At 36.8% G+C, this 21,592-nt stretch overlaps 1 protein-coding gene across 8 annotated transcripts in view; it reads right to left on the bottom strand.

Annotated features, from left to right (window-relative positions):
- The window catches only part of col16a1 (collagen, type XVI, alpha 1), a 79,446-nt gene that overhangs the window by 52,027 nt on the left and 5,827 nt on the right, over window positions 1-21,592 (bottom strand). For 6 of the 8 annotated variants that reach the window (XM_017421509.3, XM_017421492.3, XM_017421515.3 and 3 more), the window contains exons 2-4: window positions 19,457-19,586; window positions 8,142-8,210; window positions 7,940-8,057 (exon numbers count right to left, since the gene is read on the bottom strand). In XM_017421509.3, coding sequence (XP_017276998.1) covers window positions 7,940-8,057; window positions 8,142-8,210; window positions 19,457-19,532 — 263 coding nt within the window. In that variant the 5' untranslated portion in view covers window positions 19,533-19,586. The remainder of the gene's footprint in view (window positions 1-7,939; window positions 8,058-8,141; window positions 8,211-19,456; window positions 19,587-21,592) is intronic. The other 2 variants (XM_025007321.2, XM_017421500.3) reach the window with 1 other exon arrangement.

Raw genomic sequence — 21,592 nt, 5'->3', positions numbered from 1 at the left:
AACATATGATATGTTTACTATGTTCGAAAGTGAATGAAATTTGGGTTTACGACATTTGCAGATAAGTGCATTCTGTTTTTAATTGACATTTTGCACAGCATCCCAACTTTTTCAGATTTGGGATTTTACATCTGCCAGAATGGCAGTGAAGAGGCCAGTGGCTGAAGAGAGAGATAGAAAGAACAAATACTGTAAAACAATGTACTGCTGAGGGTGACAGGTTCTGTTCAGCTTGCTTGTTATTTGGTGACACTAATCAAAGTAGACAACAGCTACAACACAAACCAAACCTTTATAGGATGGTCTAAAACATTCTAAAACATTAAGAAATAATCTAAAAAGGGGGGAAAAAGAAAAAAAAAAACAAGAAAAATGACAAGAACTGTTATCATACAGGCTTTCTAACCTTGTTTTATTGTAAAGTTCTCTCCTGACTAACATTATCAAACCCGCTTCAATAAGATTTCGACCTTATGCAGGATTAATAAAGCAAGGCTACTAACATTAAATGCTTGCATTTTATTACGTTGAAGACAGAATTATGTCCAAATCATATAAGGACACAGTAGTCCAAAGCACTGTGAAAAAATTTCAAAACACTCTTCATTTCTTTATACTTTGCTTTTAGTGAGACTTTCTTGAGATTGTTTACAAGAAGGGAAGCTGTAAAAAAGATGTCTCGACCATGGTGTCACTGTCAGGCACAAGGACTGGCCAGAAAACGAGCAAGAAAACAACCAATTTCCAAAGAAAAACTTGGAAAGACTACTGATCAGACTCCTGCTCAGGACCACTTTAAGAGATTACAGAACAGTCTGGCTCTGCGGAAGCCAAAAAAAAAAAAAAGATTGATGTAAGACTGTTGTTCTGTACTGAGGAGGGAAAAGAAAATTCTGCTATGGACAAAGATCAGAGTCTTAAAATTACTGTAATTTCTTTATTTTTTTGGTATTATGATTCTGACAGAAAAACAATTTCTACAGAAATGTCATGTAAAGTGTTTTGATTGTCATCTGCAATAGCAGTATTATTTTATTATGTATGTGAAACTGGTGAAATGAACTTAGTTTGAACATTACCTGATTAATGATCTGTCAGGATTTAAAGCACATATCATGGCCTTTTCTGTTTGTTTTACTCAAGGTTATTGTTCACTTAAGATGAGCTTAACAGTGTATTCATCTTTTTTTAACAATGTTAAATAAGAACATGTTTTTTTTGTTGTTATTTTTTTGTTTGTTTTTCCCCCCAAATCAAATCTTAGGATCTTCAACAAAAAACTTTTTCTAAAAAAAGATCAATCCAGGAACAAATACTTTTTTGGGGGTAGGCTTCATCTGTCCTAATAACCTTCATAGAGCTCTTAGAAATGTTTCATCTGAATGTACCTAAACAAAGAAAAAAAGATTGTGCAGCCTGAAAAGAGACATTTAATCTTGCATTCTTGACTGTGATTATCCTACTTTAACATCAGACAAGTCAAATACTCATTGTTTTAAGAATTACTATAAAATATCTTGACTTTGTGTCAAAATATTCCTAATATATATAAAACTCACAGTCTCTTCTTTAAATATTTTATGGACTTGGCCTTTTTTTTTGTTTGTTTGTTTGTTTGTTTGTTTTCTTTTCACACACATTTTTGTTAGCGTGTGACCCCCTGGCATTAATTTTCAAAGAAGATACATTCTGGCAGTTTTCATCCCGTGGTTTTGGTCAAGGGCGGCTAAGCTTACTCACTGACTACGCATACGCATACGTCCACGCTGCAGTCGGTCGGCGGAGGTGTGTAGACGTATTGAGAGATGAAAGGTTGAAAACCATGTCCAGTGAAATGCTTCCTCAATGAGATAGTTAAAAAACTTTTGAAATATTCTCTCTTGCTCTATTTTATTCTTGTTCCTGATCCTTGCACGCAAACACACACACATACACACACATACAAAGAATTGTTGATGCTGGCAGCCGGTCTCCGGCTCCAAGTAGTTGGGTGACATTGATTTATGAGTGAGGTAGGATCCAAGGGAAAACAGCCAACTACAAAACGTCAAAACAAAGGGAGGATGAGTGGAAAAAAAGGTGGGGCAAAAAAAAAAAAATACAAAGAAAGATGGGGATGGAGATAAAACTATGATGAGGAACCAAGGAACCTGCATTGAAAATGCACAAGGATTTGACTTTACTAATTTATCCATGGTGAGGTCTGTAGGTGGACGATTTGAAGAAGGAAGGAAAAAAATACATGTGTGACCGAACAAATCACAAACAGAAAGAAGAAAACAGGAAAAACAAAAACAAAAAAAAAACAACTGGCAGTTGGAGCAAAGTTGTTTTGCTGTCGATTAGAGAGATGAGCTGCAGGGCACAAAACCACTCAAAAAAAAATATCGACTGAAGTTGGAAGGATCGCAACTTGGCTTGTTACATTCAGCGTTGTTGAAATATATGAAATTCTCCAAAAAAGGAAACATACAGTAAACACGTTTAATGCCTGGGAGAAATTATTCAGCATGGACAAGACAGATTCAGATCTAGCTCTTCTCATCTCTCAGAGGAAGTAACTTCTGCCTCTCTTGTTTAAAAAGAAAAGCAAGACAGCGCCAAAGGAAAATCAGTGTAAACAGGGCGGCAGGAAAGAGAGGAAGTTAAATGTTAAAAAGGCAGAATTCTTCTTTAGGACTGGAATATCAATCGGGGAGGCATACAGGCACCTGTACGTAGACTTGTAAGTGTGCTAGAATCAGTTGCTTTCAGGGCTTTCTGTCTCTGCGTGTATAATTCACCACTAACCGGAAGGAATTTTAAATAGCAAGTAGCTGACACATGAAAGAAAGAGCAGCGTTTCAAGCTCCAGGTGACAAATGTTGTTACGTGTTGTGTTTTTGCCCCCGTGGCTTTTTTTTTCTCATTTTTTATAGCTTTTTTTTGTAATTTAAACAATATGTAAACGGCTTAGTGGAACAATGAACTTTGCATTCAGCAGTGTGTCGGGATTTGTTCGACAAGTTTAACACCGACAAGGAAAGCAATTATTCTGCATGTTGAAATGCAGCTGTGAAAAGTGTGTGTTTCTTTGTTTCCTTTCTCACTGACTCATATCCTGAGTCTGTCTGCTGTATTTATTCTCCAAATCTGTTTTTTTTTTTACCATTTCAGTCTTTGTTTTATTGCAATATTACAATTATTCAGTGATGACAGAAACACTTTAAAAGTCTCACATCTCTCAACTTTGGACCATTAACTTTAGTTACTCATATAGATAGATTTTTTTGGGAAAGTTGTTGGTTTTTAATCATACTTTTTAGTTTTATTTTGATCAACAACTTATAAACAATATTTTAGCTGTAAATTCTTGTTTATGATTAGTTGTAATGTGCATTTAGATTCAGTCATAAACAACTGTCAGCTTGGCCTGATACTTAAACACTGTGTCGATGGATACAAAGAAACAAACCTAAAGCAGTCAAATGTTATTTTACCAGCACATAAATTTGTGTGACCTGATGTAACTGGTGTCCATTTCACCATAACTAGACAGCTGACAGAGGCCACAGACAAACAGTGTCTGTCTGTCAGTCTTTTGCATTAGCTTGGATTAGGCGAATGGATTAGCCTGCAAAATGCAGCTTCCCAATTACAGTACACACGTCTAACACTTCAGTCAAACCCAGGCGCTGATGAATTAGAAAGCTGCTTGAGTGACAGAGAACTTTAGCTGGAAGGGAGCTATTTATTTAGCAGTTTGTTTTTTTTCAAATGATGCATACAGTACATGCTGGAGCAGCAAATAAATAGGGTAAATCGTGAAGTAAGACATCAGAATTAGAAAGTAAAAGGACATATGAGATTACAGCCACACACAAATGCACACGTCTGCATGAATGTTGATGTGGATCCTCCAACTGATGTTCAGATCCATTTAATCACTGCTCACTCATTAAAGGGATTTAAACTTTTAACCTCTTGATTAAAAGAGGCATTGGTACTGCGTCCTTAATGAAGGCTGTTAGTGTCCTGTTAGTTTTGTAGAGCTCTAAGCTCTAAGGGTCTATGTGTGCAGATCTAAGCTGTAGGCTTTCTTGTAATCAATCCAGGGAGTGCAAAAATTAATATGTTCGGTCTGTTCTGTGGATCAAAAGCAGGTGATTGGCTCAAAGGGTGCTGCTTTAAATTTTCTTCCTGGTTCTATCTGCTTGTTAATAAAGTCATTCCCCTACACGTGATGGCTGTTTTAATGCCTAAACAGGAGCTTCCATTGTGTAAAGAATTAAGGTATTGTCTGGCAGCAGGAGAAGTCTGTCTGTTCTGTTAGCACTTGTTTGATTTATGATGTTAAAGTTCACGGAGAGCAGGTAGTTTATTAAGTAGGCATGGATCATGATTGGATCTGGTTCACTTCAACTATTCACATGTAAGAGTCTGTCCACCATTATGATGGTAACACATTACTTTTCCAAGTGACTGCTGTGGTCCACTCTGACATGCAGTAGCCATGAAATATTGGTGTTAAGTGAGCCCTTTCATTCCTTTAATATGGTCAGCATTGTTTAGTGTTTAGTATCAGCTCCAGGTGGTTCTTGTCTGATTATTTTTTATTTATTTATTTTTTCCCTTGGAGAGAACACACTAGTTTGATGGAAAACATAATGTTTGTCTTCCTGACTTGTTTTTTCTGTAGTTGAACTTTTCAGGTAGGCGGCCAAAAGTGTGAAAGTTTAATTGGGCAGTTTTAGTCATGGCGAATTTGTTGTATTTCTGATTTCTTCTTTGGACTGCCTTGTCATTTTTAAAGATGGCAAATTGTCATCCATGTTGATTTGATCTTGGCTTCAAGTCACCATTTCGGTGGAGTATATTACTCATGATTGTGGCAATGACTTGTTTTACAACTGAACTCTCATAGGAACACTACAGCTGTGACTTACTGTACATCAGCTTGGTGGTCTTTATGATGGTTCTAGTAAGTGTAACATCTGGCGCACATCTTTCACATCATTTATCAAACTCACACCAGATACCATGCTACTTAGTCTTTCTGAAGGGCCACACAGGCAATTGGTGAAAGACCCTAGCACAAAAGAATGAAGATCACAATCTTAGCTGTGATCTCCGATCTTAAGTCAGCCACCTTGGTTTTAATGTTTTTCAAGGTTTTTATGGGGTTTGTTGCAGGATGATGGATATATCGTGTAGTTCCTATGAAAATTGTGTTCCCACTACTGCTTTTAAGAGATTGTTACGTGTAGAAAGAAAAAAACAAAGATTTATGTAGATGCCTCCACAGTCAACAACAAGATACATGCATGTTTCTAAGTAAGCTTATATTTATTGTTTTTTGTTTTGTTGTTGTTTTGGTTGTTGTTTTGTTTGTTCTTCTTTTTTAAATTTACCACCTAAGGTTCAATTTGGATTAATTAAAAAGCCTATGCCAGTAGCATATAGCTTAAGCACTACCAAGCATTGACTGTACAATTATTTTATACAGGCTTTATGAATTTGTATTATTTGTATCTCTGGAACTGCTATGGTTGGTGGATGTCTGAATTCACAAACAGATCAATTTTATAAGCATAAATACATTTTCATCCAAATGTTATACAGTGTTTTATGAAAGTCTGGAGAGCATAAATGTAGGTCCTTTATCCTTTTATTCCCAGGTGCTTTATTAACAATTTCATGCTGCCACTTCAAAATGTCATCAGAACATGTTGCAATTCTTTGAAAGCGTGTTGTCACCACGATGACTGCAGGTCATTGACATTGGCAGTGAAAAAAAAAAGAAAAAAAAAGACATTGGCAGTGAATGTTTGGACTCATACTTGAATCTGAGCTTTGAACTCCATATTAAAAATGTAGCATTGAATGCATGTCATCTTTTGATGAGGACAAACTTCCTCTCTCAGTTTAACTAATGTGACTATTTTGTCTGCTTTTATTCCCAGCAGAATCAGCAACTGCAATTATGTGTTTTCTGGTTTCCCTAAGTAGAGCCACAAGTTCTTTAGGACTCAGCAACATAAATGTTGGCAAAGACCAACAAGTGACGCCACATTATAGCAGTTGCAAAGCCCCTACACTTGCTAGCTGTGTACATTAGTTATATATACCCCCAAAACTGGTAGAGATTTTGTGGAGATGGGGATGAATTTCGGCCTTGGCTTTTCATTTTTGCATTTAGCTTCTTTCCAGATTCTTCAGGTGCTCTGTAAAACGTCTTTTCATAACAGCCAACAAACTCACACCCACCACGAGGCATTTTCATCTTTTTATCTCTCACATTTGTAAAATGGCTTTTCTGATCATTAAGGAGCAAAAGTAAAACTCAGACGCAATTTTCTTAGTAATTTATACTCAAAAAAATACTATCTATTTTACTTACATTTTATTTTTGTTATAGCTCAATAATTCTTTGTATTTTTGAGATTGTGTTTTGTTTTAGTGCAGCATTTGTAATTATTAGCAATGAAAAAACAATGGCAATGCAAACTATCAAACATTTTCTAAAGTCCATCAAACAAATGTGTTATAAATTCAGTGAATTCTGCTGTATATATAGAAATACAAAGAATGAAAAGCTGCCAACAGGCAAGATGGATTTCTAACATTGATTATTCCCTTTCTGAGTCCAATGAGTCACCCAGGTAGCATGCTTCACTGATAAAACTGACAGCCAAGTTCTCGGAGGCACCAAAATTTCAATAAAAGCTGCACCCTCACAAAAGCCAATACTGGGAACTGAGTAAAGATGTTCAGTGTTGTACCTGTTTTCCTTTGTATGGTTTGGAGCAAAACAAAAACATCTTGGATGCTATTCCTTGGCTAAACAAATGCTGATTTCCTGAGAAGTTGACAGTTATTTATTTATTTATTAATTTATTTTTATTCTCCTTTCAGAAGAAAAGCTCTCTACAACTGTGACAAACAATGTTTGTGACTCTTCTAGGGCAAAACTCAACCAAAAAGCTTGTTCTGTGGGCAGACTTTTTCTTCAAGGGAGCCTAAATATTACAAGAGACAGAGTGATAAAATACTCTGAAGCTCTGCGATGACCCATTTGGCAAGTTCTGACAAGGAAAGCGACTTTATTAGTGGGAAAGAGTCACATGAATTCTCAACTGGAGACAAAAAGACAGAGAAGAGAAAAAAAAAAGTATGACACTAAGTCCTAATAAGCAATCATCACAAAATAGCAAGCACAATCAACACCCAACTACTGCTTAGTTAAAAAAAAAAAAAAACACCAAAACCTGCAAAACCATAATTGCAAAAGTGCTAGGAAACTACTTGGTGTTGGATTGTATTCTATCCAGAAACAAGTTCAGAACAAACTCTCAAATGCAGCTACTTAATTCCAACTCATGTAATTATGTATTTTTTGCTGGCATCTGCATCATGCCTTCTAATTAGGAAATCACTCCTACAGTTACTACTCAGGCATATAAGTATGACATTTTATTATAAGAGCTACTTATAATAAGCACATGCGGTTAAAACCAGAAACCCAAAAGGCTGTTAAGAGTTTGGTTTTACAAGCCAGAAACAACGGTGAGAGAAATGAGTTGGTTCTGGAAATGCAATCAGTGACTGACCAATGGGGCACACTTTGACTGGTCTCTGCTTTTTTATGCAACAGGCACTAGACAGCACTGACATGTTGAGTAAAAGGTTCAGCGGGTGAATAGATAAAGAGTGCTCTGCTTTTATTCAGACAGGCAGGAAAATAGAAAGCCTGTCAACCTAGGTCAAAATAGAGTAGGAAATCCAACGTAAAATGTAACTTTTATTCCCTTGCTGCATGCAATGCATTCCCTCCCACCTAAATCTGTACAAAACATGTTTGTACCAGATGATTTTTTTTCTTCTTTTGTCTGTAGGTGTTGGATAAAAAGAGCAAAAGCAATGACAGGAAGAGATAGAAAGAGATGTACAGCAAACTTACTCGCTGGGGCGCAAGAGTGCCGTCTTGCCCAGGCGAAGGATGACTGAACCTCGAGGGGAGCGGATCTTCTTGACATCTGCGTCCTTGAGCAGGGAGAATCGCCTCACCAGATTAAAACCTGGCAACAAAAGAAACTCATCAGCATATGACGAATAAAACTCAGGAAACTATATGACTACTCAAGCTCATCTTTGTATTTTACCAGTAATATTGTGCCTGACCATCACAGGAAACTTCCATTCAGCCACTTGTAAGGGTGGGCATTGTCCACCTGAGGAAATAAAGGAACAGCACAGATTGTTACACGGGGATGAAACTCAAAAAAAGCGGCTAAAAACCTGAAATTTGCAACATTCATGAGATGTAAAAAAAGTCACAGAAGAACACCCAGGACATTTTCTTGCCGAGTGAAATGGACAAAGTTTGTGCAAGATAGAGAAGCAAAATCTTCAAACATACATTTGAGGCGGACTGAAATATTTATCTGAAAGAAAGAGAGAATGAGCTGGTGGGGGTGAAAGACAGTTAAAAGAAGTGTAAAACACAGACAGCAAGATGAAATGAGGGCAAAGCTGTGCAGAGTGGAACACAACCCAATCTGACAGGTTGTCTCGCAACCCGCTTGTCTGTCGCACAGCCTCATTTTGATGGATATGTTCTCACCCTGTCAGGGGAGGTTGCAGAGTAAAGTGTTGCCTGTCAGAGCAGCCTGCCTTGACTGCAGGGGAGGTGATGTGAGATGTTTGGGGGAAAAAAAACAGACTTGTACAGGTAGACATGAACCCTGTGAATCACTGTGATCCACAGTTAATTGATCTCTTTGGGGCCAAGGACCATGGCCCTGAGCAAGACATCCTACTAAGCAGAGTCCCGCACCCCCATCCACCCACACTTTCACTTTTTCCAGAGGATACAGGGACATGCTGTGCATTGTAAGAACCCAAAAATAAAACTAAATCATTTTTGTTTAGCTGGATATTCATTGATAACATTTAAATTTATTAATCTGTCAGTGCTAGTTGTTATTTTATTTATGGCAGTCATAATAAGTTCTGCCTTATGTATAAAGTGGTTGCATATTTATATTTAAAAAATGCACAGCTTTAAAAAGAAAACCATTTTTTATTGAATTTGCTGTCTATTTCAACAAATTTGTAAAAGCAAACATTTAAATCATAGTGTTTATACAGAAATAAAAGGTGGCATACCTAAAACTAAAAAAAAAAGTATTTTACTCATTGATTACACAAAACAATATCAATAACTGTTAGATCTAGAAGCTAACATTATCAATTGAGGAGTTGTGTTTTTGTAATGTTCGTTTCATGTACCACCACTACTTCTTGATGGAATTGAAATCTATGCTTTGTGTTGGCTTTTCCACCACTTTTTAACTTTTCTTTCTGGGTACCTTCTTGGAGGGTTGTCTTTGGTCATAAAATGGTGCAAATCGTAAACTTAAAAAAAAAGTTATAATTACATAAACTTATCAGTGTTTGATAAAATGCAAAATTCAAGATAATCAGTGTGGAAGGTAGTAAAACAACTTCAAACTTGACACTCAGTTTCTTCTTTTACAAAATGCTTTCAAAACACGTTCTGGCAACTGTTGTCGAGTGTCAGCTACAATTATAGTTAATAATGTCACCTGGTATTCACCAACTGGCACTGATTTGTAGATCTTTTTGGTAAAAGTCAGTTTGGATGGTTAGAGGCTCCTCAAAACCTCTTAAACTCCCTCACAGATTGAAAAAGAATTGAGAAGTCAACTTAACTAGTTCACCTGATCAGTTGTCCAAAACCAAAACTTGAACATTTCTATTTGTGTTTTTAGAGTGTAAACAGTTATTATGCCATTGATGGGAAGAATATTGAAGATAAACTTCATAGGAACAGCACTTCCACACTAATAAGATGCTAAGACTGTTCTTTTTTTGGTGACACTAAACACTAAAATCTAAGCAAAAAAATTATTGCTTGAAATGATTCAGTTGCAACATAATGCCCAATTGAGGCAAAAATTATTCAATATAATTTCAAAGGGCCACAGTAAAAGAAGAATGAGATGCCTTTTAATGTTTCTTTACCTATGAACAAGACCATAAACTAACACCTTAAGGTCTCTGCTTATCTTGGTTTCAAAATAGCAAAAACAGTGTTTCAAAGCAAAGCAAGATTGTTTTTTCCCCAATTTGTTTGACCAGAAAGTATTTGTTGCTTTATTTTTTTATGTTTTGCTGTTGTTGTCCACCATTTTAATTTACTGAATAATAAAATAAAAAAAGGAAAAAAAAAGAAAAACAGATGTTAGGCAGTGATATTGTCAGAGGTTGAGAGAAACCTAAAACATGAAACAAAATGCATTAAGCTTTATTTTTGAGTAAAGCCATAGGAGCTGCCTGCCGCTTTGCTGTTTTAAATACCCCTGTGTCCTTTGTGGTTTTAAATTTGTTTATTTATTCTCTTTAGAAAGTCATTTTCTATTTAGATTTAATAAACAGTTTTGCAATGAATAAAATGCATAAATACCTTGACCCAACTTTAATTGTTGTGCTCATGTCAATTAACGACCTTTCACTGGAGGCTGTTTGTGATGCTCCTGAGCTTTTGAGTCACACAAGTTGTCATAGAAACAAAGCATTCATTGTGTCACTGACAGCTGGGATGCTTCAAACAGACTGACATTCAGTGGCAGAAAAAAAAAACAAAAACAAAAAAAACAGCATTTATTTAACTTTAAAAATGAGGAACTTTAACTGCCAGTAAGCAGGGATTTCTGCAGTTTTAGAAGGGAACTGTTTAGAGTTTAAAGCAACACATTTTTCTCATTTGCACTTCTCCTAATTTGCATTTCTTAAGAAGCTCTCAGCCACTTAAAAACCCACCTGTGCTATTATAAGGACAACATATAGGGTAGAAGCTTTTCCCAGGCTATTTAGTTCTATTTAGTCTTCTTGTAATTTTTTTTTTTTTTTTTTTTTTTTTTTTTTGTTGTTGTTGAATTTAGTTGACCACCAGTTTTGACATTGTCTAATTTATTCTAGACTACAGATGCTGGCAGAAATGGGTCACTAAATACCACATCATGGTGGTGTCTATTTACTGTTTCACCAAACTTTGGGGTACATGTATTTAAACAGCTGCTCTGGAAACAAACTAACTATAAGCTTTTTAGACATTTATTAAACCAGCTGCCTTGTGGTAAAGGAGGTTCAGCCTGAATATGGAATTGGTTATTTGTGCAAAAAGTAGCTTTAGTTAAAAGATTGATGCCTTCATGGTACAATGTAAAGATGTCTGTACTTCAACAAAAACAAGTGGAAACTCGTGTGGCTTCAGAGAACAACAAATCAAATCCGAGGTCCAACCAGAGCAAGAAAGAATAATGCATGTACATACTGTTTAGATGACAAAACTAAGTTCCTTACCACTCCCCAGTCTTTCTTTATGGTAGGTAGACTGTATTGTTCTTAAAGTTCACAAATTGTGAATTTTTTTTAATGAAATACTTTATAAAATTTATAACATAAGACTATTTTTGTCACAGGTGGAGTGGGAGATAGTTGTGATTGGTCAGCTGAGATGGAGACCAATTCATAATATCACCTTGACTGAGTTGCTTACATTTAGCAGGTCATTCTATAATTTATATTGATGTATTATGGTCTTTTTTTTCTGTGTTACTCTAGCTTAAATGTTTAGACCCCTGTCCTTTAAAACATGACTGATGAAAAGAGCATCAAATACAGGTTTGGAGTCGTCTGTACTCTGTGATACTCACACAGAGGTTTTTTTTTTTTGTTTTTTTTTTGACAAGCTCATCTCAAATTCTTAACTCAGCTTAAGATAAAGTATTCACATAAGACTGACATATGGTAAGATCTACCTTTCATTGCTACTTACTCTGCCTTCCTGTATTTTTTTCCCCCTATTACCATTTTTTGTTTGTTTGTTTTTTTTCTTTGCCATTTTATTTCCATCTGTCAGAGTAAAGATGAAGGCTCTGTCAGAAGCACTGGTATTCTGGCTGCAGGCTAGCGGGCAGCACAATGAAAAGTTTGAGAAGAGAGAGAACACTTGACAGCAGAGAAGGTGAGAGTGAAAAATAAAATTAAAAAATAATATAAGATGTGAGGTGACAAGCTGAAATACACTGAGAAGCACTATGGACTATGATTTTCTTATCCGAGGTGAGGTGATCAATAGGGAAAAGTATTATATTTTAAAAGAAAGCAGTTACATCTAAGGAGATCATTTTCTCAAACATGCTGTTGTCTCTATATTGTCCTTCATGGTTTGACAAGCTGATGTTCTGTATTGCCAAGACTGAGTTTAGCACTTAGCATCATAACAAGCATTAATGCAATAAACTGTAACAAGAATAAAATTAATTTAAAAAAAATACAGACAGAAGAGCTTATCAGTTGGGTAACTAAATAACTAATAATAGACTGGGGAACAATCCTTGATTGTATAGAATAAAAATTTAACTTGCTAGTATGAAGAATGTGTATGCTAAACCATACAGTATGCCACAAATCTTGTAGCTGAAGCACATAAAGTAAAACTAAACTAACATGTCAACAACAAGCAAGACTGGCAACAGCTAATCTCCTTTTTGTTTTTATGCTAAATGGTTTGAAGGAATGTTCTATGCTGAAATGAAACACTAACTAAAGACATAGTGGCTACTTTTATTAGTGTCTCAGAAACAAAACTATGTTACATCAAATGTCCCAAAAATTTGAATGAAACATTAACCTGCCCATCACTGGAGAACAGGAACCTAGCCCAAAACGTGACTAAAACATCTGAATACAACAATTAAAATGTTTAGCCAAACACGAGTCCTTATAGTGTAACAAAAACAAAAAAGCAAGCTTTAACAGTATAGTCCACAAACATTGTTGTGGTTCAGACTAATATGAAGTCTGAACCAGCAGTCAATAAATGAATTATGTTTACACCTTTCTCACCACACACACTTCTGGATTGATCACTGGTTGGGCAGGTAATAACTGCTACATGAAGCAATGGAGAAAACTTGCCATTTTGGAAATTTAAGCAATAAAACTATGGCTTGTATCGAAGGCACAGAAATTATTAGGCTTTTCTTTTCTGCTTCTCTTCAACATCAAAAACAGAGTGACTGTTTGCTTCCTAATATATGTCTTTTTTATACATTTTGACAGGTGTCACTGTGGAAAAGTGAAAAAAGGTGAAAAAGTGCACACTATTATTCAGAAAACCATCTACCACACTAGATGAGTTGAGTTTAACTGATAAAGTCTTAAGAATTTCCTCAGAATCATGGGAGAAATAAAGTTTTTCTGTATAACTCAAAGGATGGATCATATTTTAATGGACTTTCTCATTTTCAGGTATTTAGGCAGTACGGCATTGGGTGCACCGCATGACTTGAACCCCATTTTCTCACAAGCTGTGATTAAAGGAGAGCTCCTGCTTGTTGACAAGCTAATTAGCACAAAGTATGAGTGCTTCTCCAGGATCCTGCTAGTAGCTGCATGTAGCCTTAAAGAGATTGGACAATTTTGGCTGAGTTGACTTCCTCTTTGATGGGTTGTGTTAAATCTTGCCAAATAAATAACGATACTACACTGGCAGTCATGAAGTGTACTGCTGAGTTTTGCCTAACATCACCCACCCTGCCAAAAAAATCTAAATATTACATCTTTAGAGAAATGAAAAACTAATTTGGATCCACATACACACACTTAGCTTGGATGGTGTACAGGTTAAATGAGTCAAATAAGCACACACCTGAGTATTTTAAGTATTGGATTTATTTTCTGATGCTATAAGAACTCAAATAGAAGTTTTGCTGGTCTGACTGTACACACAAATACCACTCAGCTGACATTCAGTGTGAAATGGAACATGTATGTTCTTCACTTATATTTAACAAGCTCACAAAGGTTAAAACATCAATAGCCTATCTACCAGAGGCTTGTTGTGGTCAGGCCTTAAATACAATTACAGTTCAGCATCAACAAAGACTTGGCACAGTGTTTTCATTAGTAGGAATGAGGTTGAAAGTGTGCTTACAGTTTCAGAGTCAGTGCCATGTGGTTTGGAAAAAAAAAAAAAAAAGAGGGAGTGTGGAGTTATTCAATAAACTCTACAACGTGGCATTCCAAGATAATTGGACTGGGCTGCTGCTCAGCAGAAAATCAGAGTCAATGGAAAAGTCTTCAAGTCCTGGATCTATTAAAGCCATCCAACACAGCGAGAGGAGAAGGGCATGCTGGGTGACTCAGAACAATAAATATAGTCTGGGTCAACAAACTGAGATTGTGATGAAAAAGAGAAGGGTTTGAAACAGTGAATCTGACTTGCCCTTTTGAGCAAATGGGGCTGACAACAGAGAGCATTCCTGGTTACTTTCCAGAGATAAAATTGCACTAGAGAGGAGTGGAAAGATGTAAAACACAGCACTTCATAGGGATGAGCTCATTTTTCCTCTTGTATGCCCCTGGCATGCTTTCAGTATGCACACACAAGCACACATGGATACAGACTGACTCACTGCACACATTTAAAGGCTTTTCACATCAGTGAACTTGGACAAACGTACATTGTTGCACATAATGTCTGCCATCTAGTGTGTGCATATACAGTACATAGGGATAAATCAAACTGGATAAGGTATTCAGACAACAAGACTGAAATGCACCTATAACATTACTGATAGTATAAGTTAAAAACAAGACTTATTTCTAACACATACTTCATCTTATGTACTGACCATGATTATTTACTGAGCCATATTGAGATGGTAAACCGTTAGTATATTAATAAGTGCCTGAATGTGAAGACATGAAGTAAAGATGGTTTCTTTACTTTTTTATGCTTAAACACTAATGCACAATGAAATGAACATTTAAAGGAATAGTGGAAATCTTTTGAAGAGGGTTTGAGAAATATACATTATATATTCCCTGTTGTAAAAAGCTCTTTGAAAAACCTCAATGTGGAGAAATTATTTTCAGACTGAACTGATTGGCTAACAGTTAGTCAAATGGTGCCAAGACTAAAATGGATTGCTACCATCTAAAAATAACTCCAATCTCAAAAAACAGCAGTTTATGAGAATGCTATTTTAAACACTTTCACACTACCATCAGTTTTGCAGTGCATGGGTATCCCAACAAAAATAATGATATTCCTGCCATAAAAGTCCAAGGCGGTGCTGAAAGTTTTACAACCACCATGATTTCAGCTTGCAAGTAACCATTTAATGCTATGTATGTGTAATTCAAAATTCATGGCCATGTAAAGACTAATAATATACTGTTTGCATAAACCACTATGAGGTATTTGAAACTGGGGGTTGATGTAAGATGGCAGCAATTCACTTTGGTTTTGACCCCATTTGGATTAGCCGTTAGCTTGTCAAGCTGTTCAAAATCTAACTCTAACCCTCCAAACTGAAGCAAAGCTTTCTACAGCAGATGAGTTATTAACTGTTCATAACTTTTTTCTCAGAAACTCACTGCGAAAAAATCTACACTATGTATTTCAGATCATACAGCTAAAAATAATTTTTCTTAAAGCAAACCAAATCAATACACATGTAATGTGTACATTAACTGTAATACATGTAATGTGACAAGAGAAAGGCATTGTAACATAACTAAAAATTACATCTTAAGTTTCTGTCCATCATCTTAACTTTACTGCACTAAAGACACTTTCACTATTTGCCTACTTCGTCGCCAAAATTGTTACTCAACAAACAATAACAACTTCCTAATAGATCATTTTAATCAGGTGTAAAAGCAAACAAACCAAATGAATGAAGGTATGCATAGGTGACCATACAGTGCATGCTTGAAATAAATGCTTCTTTACATTTCATTTGCTTTTTAAATAAAACAATCTGTTCTTATAAGTTGCTCTGCAGCATATACATAAAATGCACTGTAAAAGAGGTGAACAAAAGGCAAATAAATTCTGACATGAGTGGAGGATACCCACTAAAATGTTTCTCTACAGTGACCATTTTACATTGGGTAGTTTTATTATCTTTTACTAGAAATGACTATGATTCATGAACAGTCCACTATAAACGGGCTCAGACTCACTTTCTGTTTGGTCAGACTTAATCCTCAAATCGTGAAAACATCTAATGGTGATGCACTTACCCATTAGTGAGCAAACGCTGACACAGTTTGTGTTCGTACACATTTGACGCCTAATTCTAAACATGATCTTTTTTATTCATTCAGGTTTTATTGCTGCTATAGACAGACTTTAACTGGAAGCTGTAATCAGTGGCTTTGTTTAAGTCTTATTATCTTAAACTCATGTGTAAATGAGGCTATTGAAATTCATTGGCACTAGAGAATACACAACAAGCTGTAGCTCAGACAAAGTCAGGAGGAAATTGTCTAAAAAAACAAATCAATACATAAATCTTTTTCTCGCCTGCTGTGCAGACAGTCTGATATGCAGTAGGGCTGAAATGTTATCACCCAGCTTAGCTCTCGAACACTAATTTCACTCAAATCTTCTTTCCCGCTGTAAAGTCAGCAAATTACTAGCGACTCTGGAGTTGGATGGACTGGAGGAATGGGGATAATGCGAATGTGATTCTTGCCGTGATGAAGTGTCATAGCAGCACTTGAGAAAGCACTTTTCAGTATTTCTTTCAACCACTGGAGGGGGAGACTTGGGGGAACCGCCAGCTGACTCAGTCTCATCTGAAATACTCCAACTAGGGTCTCCCAAGGGGCACCACCTCCTCCACAAAGCTCTCTTCAGAGCTGCACAAGTTACAAAGAATTGCTATCTACCCCCTCATCCCAACCCCCAAGGTATCACAGAACAGGCCCCTGAGAACACACTGACAGTGTGATGAGGGTGCATGACTGCTCCGAGCAAAAATAAATAAATAAAACAAAACAACAAAAGAAATGTCTCTTTACCTGTCTGCCTCCTTGATTCCTGGGTTGTCTATTTTTGTGTGTGTTGTCTCACATGCACGCGCACACACATACACCTGAGAGCAAATCATAACACATGCACATCCTCTCCAAAACAGCAAGTAATAATAATCTAGAAGTGTAACTTAGACAGGAACATCCAAAACATTTTTTTAAGAAGTATACAATCCCAGAATGACTGATGGTTAATGGGGAGGAACACAAGCGCACATGGTAAACGCACGCGCCTCTTTGCTGGTGTCTGAACCGCACAGCCACTGACAACTGCCTGAGCCATAATTACATGGTTTTCAGTGTAGCTTTAGACAACATGGCACACACAAGACAGATGCTCTTGGATCACATGTGCCCTGTCACAATGATTCAGGTTGGTCAAAAAACTCAAAACAGAAATTTTGAAAAAAAAAAAATGCTTGTTATAGCTTCTTTTGGGCTTGCAAACCTAGGAAGTCTTCACTTTTTTATGTTAAATGTCAGTCTAGTGTTATATAAAGAGATATGTCCTCTTGTGAAATCCTGTTTATTATTTGTCAACAAACATGCTCAAAAAAGCATGCTTCAAGACAAATTTAGAAGAGTGCCTTAAAAAAGTTCTATGCTCTATACTATTTCTACATTTGACTGAGCTGCACTGACCCATATACCTTAAATCACTGTTTTGCCCCCACCCCCCACCCCCTTTTTTTCCAAACTCAAGTAGACTGTAATGCGAATTATAAAATAAACAAACAACAAAAGAAAACATAAAACAAAACAAAACTGTTGCATCAAAGACCAAAAACAAACAAATCAAACAAATGAGCTTCATAAATCAACCCCCGGCTGTCCGGATTTATTAAAAAAACAGCATCCACATTGGCTAAAAAACAACTTCTGATCAGCACCATTGCACAATGAAATTGAAGGCCACATCCATCAGTTGGTATGCTTGGCCATGCATATTTAGAAAAGAAACACTGTTTAACAGTACTTAGAGGGATTTCCAGGAGGTATAGACTATTCTTCCCATGCTAATTCAAAAATCTGTTCTCTCCAGCAAGTCCAGGATCTGCCTCATGGCCCCTTATAGAGCCCGAGCGGCTTACCTCACATAATCACAAGGTGTATTTGTATCTCTTATAGTATAGTGCAAGCTGTTATCTATTCCCTCAAAATACATCAGAACAGTTGCCTGATGCTGAGCAACAGGCTGGACAAATCACCACGGGGATATTTCATGGTCTTATCCCAGCCTTTGCCTGAGAATAGCTACACAACTAACTATGTACACTAATGCTTTGTTAAATGTATGCGGTTGAACAGAATATACAGCTAGCTAATTGATGTCTATCATGGTGGAATAAACAGTCTTGACAACAACACTGCATGGTTTCTAATGTCAGTCTACCTACTGCTAAATCAACAATGCAATGGACATAATATTGGAGCTTACAGGAAGTACATTCTAGTATATTGCAATGCAAAATACTGTACTTCCCTTAAGTCATGAAGCCACAGGTGCTTTGGCTATGTAATTTCTTTAAACTCCTTCTAAGTACTAGACACACACTGACAAATTGTTTTTCTGGACACTATTCCAAGGTGAGTCTGGTGTATCTTTTGTCTTTGGCAATATAACTGGATACCTTGGTGTTCTGATGGAAAAAAAAAGAAAAAAAAAAGGTTTTTGAACCATTCTTAACATCTGGCCCCCAACCCAAAACCAACTTGTTATGGGAAACCTTAATAAAGATGAACTTCATTCAACAAAATACCTTCCAAAATCCCTTAGGGACTCAAATCCTTTCACTACTGCATGAAAACAATTTATGGAGGGGTATTATAAAAAATAGAATAACACTAAAATAGTAAATTATAACAATAAAGTAATAACTTTTTGATCTAAAAACTTGCATCACTTCACATGAAAATTGTAGCCTTCCTAGGACAAGGACATTGCTCAATTTAAGAGTCATTGGCTTTTGATATGGCACAAATTTGGATCTAGGATTTTCGTCATTCAGTCTTGGTAGAGATAAGTCCTGGACTGCTTGATTTTCTGCCTGCAGGCACAATCAGGTTTCTGTCTACAGTAATGGAAGGAGGGAGACTGACTTGGACATCAACTGGAATGGGTTCCAGCGTCCAAAGATTATTGAAAATGTGCTCAAAACATTTTCATTAAAGGGATGGTTAAAGGTGTTTTTCTTTCTAGTAAAGTTGAGGTGGATTATAAAGCTTTGCAGTATTATATGGTAGCTTTCACTTTCGAGTCTGAGAATATATAAAAAAATTAGAATGAGGCTATGTGCAGTTTGACTGGTAACCACTAATATTTGGTATTTTATTGAGATTCATAGTATTGGATTGGATCTAATTGGATGAATTTGTGTGTATCAGAGCTCTGCTCTGGACCAAAGAAAAAAGAAAAAAAAATTCCACATGGTGAGACTGTAGTTAATACTAACAAATCACTACCACATTTACAGCAAAATATCCCATTCATCTGCTGTTTCACATTTCACAACATATGTAAAAGCCTTAATTTTAAGACTCTGACAGTGCAACTTACCTTGGTCTGATGTCAGTGTATCACATGATCCAAAGCTGATGGCCAGCAGAGTCAGAGAGGAGCAGAGAAGCCACATGATTTAACCCCTCTGAAAACAGCAGCTTGCCTCGCCTCATCCACCAGCTGACTGCTGAACAAAAGAGAAAAGGGAAAAGTAAAAAAAAAAAAGAGTTAAATTCTTCTTGTGCTTTTCTGTCAGTTTGCCATCGAGTCTGCTCACTCTGCTGACAGCTGTGCATTATGCGTGATTCCTGAATAGGAGTCGATGTATGTTTATGAGTCAGTTACAGTGGATGTCTTAATTATGTGGTATGTTGCAGGCTTCGTTAACAGCTTTTGAATTAACTAGAATGTCCCTCATTAAGAAGTGTATCTCCACAAAGTCTGATCATAGTTATTATCCCGTCCATCTGGTTGGCCTTTAAATGCAGAGCTGCTGCAGACACACATGCCTTATGTTTGGGAAAGCACACTTCAATGCACACATGTTACCACGTGGCAGAAGAAATCTATTCCTTAAAAGGAAAGTTTGGACTTTTTTAAAGTGCAGTCCTGCAGAAAGGTTATGGACAATTAACTTTTACATGTTGTAAATAGCTTTTTGAATGATCTGTTTTATTTATTTATTTATTTTGTAACCTTTCTATGAACCCCACTGGAAAATATCTGAACAATCACTTTAGGACAGTGATTGTAAAAAAAAAAAAAAAATAAATAAATAATAATAATAAAAAGGCTACAAATATATTGCAGCAAACAAAATGTCCTGTCTATGCATAACAAGAAAGCAAAATGCTCACATGAAATTGAAATTGTTTACTTTCAGGCTGGTCGGTCTAAAGTCAAACAGACAATGGAGCCTAAACACACACAAACACATCTGGAAACCGTTCCATTGGAGCCACGGTAGTGTTGTACCAGATGCTTCCACGTGGCCCAACAACAAGCACACACACAAACACACCAATGGAAAGATAAAAAAAGACTACTAATAATATAAAAATAAAAGAAAACTATTCCATGTGTAAATAATGATTATACTTCATCTCTGTAATCCTTCTGTCTCACTACACGTTTTTATTCATAACACACACAAGAAAACAGACACACATCATCATACCCCAGCTTGTGTAAACAGATCCCAGCTGACCTGGGCTCCCCCTCAGCATGTGTGAGGACCCTATAACTCTGCAGTGTTTACTAGTTAAGGAGGGCCCTTGAGGCAGGCAGGGAGGCAGACTGTGCCTCTGTACACACACCTGTCCTGTCTGCCAAGAGAAATGACCCACCCTCCACTACCTCAGGGGGTCTGCAATGTGGTGCTCCAGCTTGGCCACTGTGTGAATACCACCTAGCCTGTTCTGACTCTGTACAGTGAGCTGCTAATAGATGCGGCAGAGGACAATGTTTTCAAATTATGCTCTTGAATAACAAGGACAGCTTGGCGACCCCCAGCCCCCATTCCTCTATCTTATGCATTCAGTTTATTGGACATGTAGACTGAAAGCGTGGCTGGCTCACTTCCTCTGTTTTGTAATTTTACCTTCTAGGTGTATTTTTTATGATTTTATTTCAAAAACTTGTATCATCATGCTATGTTTCAATTTATATGTAAGGACTTCTGCTGACAACGTGGACACTGTTTGAGGTAAAGCAGCTGTGAGCGAAACAGCTCAAGAAGACTCTTCAAAAACAAGTTTAATCCTGCAGCTGGATGGGTGGATGGTAAATCAAAATGTTAGACAGCTGTGTTTGGAATACTCTGAAGCTTCAGCCATTATTACAGGCTTCATGCGACACGATCACAATAATATGAAGGTTCACACATAGTGCATAATTCATAACACATCACAGTCTACAGAAAAGAGGCTGCAGGAAAAAACGAGAGCTCGTTGCTATTATTATCTGGCCCTAATCCAGAACAGTTTAATAGGCTTTCTGATATGTGTTGCCAAGGATGTCTCCCTTTCCCTCACTCTCTTCACTTGTTATAGCAGATAAAGCCTGGATGGGGTTAGGCCACTGGGCTTGCCCGATTGTCTGGCTATGAGCCCGGTAAGCAGGCGTGAGAGCGATGGGGTCACTGTCTATGCAGGCAATACAGGAAGGAAAACAATGACAGATCTACTCCAAACC

The sequence above is a fragment of the Kryptolebias marmoratus genome, linkage group LG5 (assembly GCF_001649575.2).
Source record: "Kryptolebias marmoratus isolate JLee-2015 linkage group LG5, ASM164957v2, whole genome shotgun sequence".
NCBI lineage: Eukaryota > Metazoa > Chordata > Actinopteri > Cyprinodontiformes > Rivulidae > Kryptolebias > Kryptolebias marmoratus.
The sequence above is the reverse complement of the archived record's forward strand: the minus strand, read 5'-3'. Positions and strand labels throughout refer to the sequence as shown.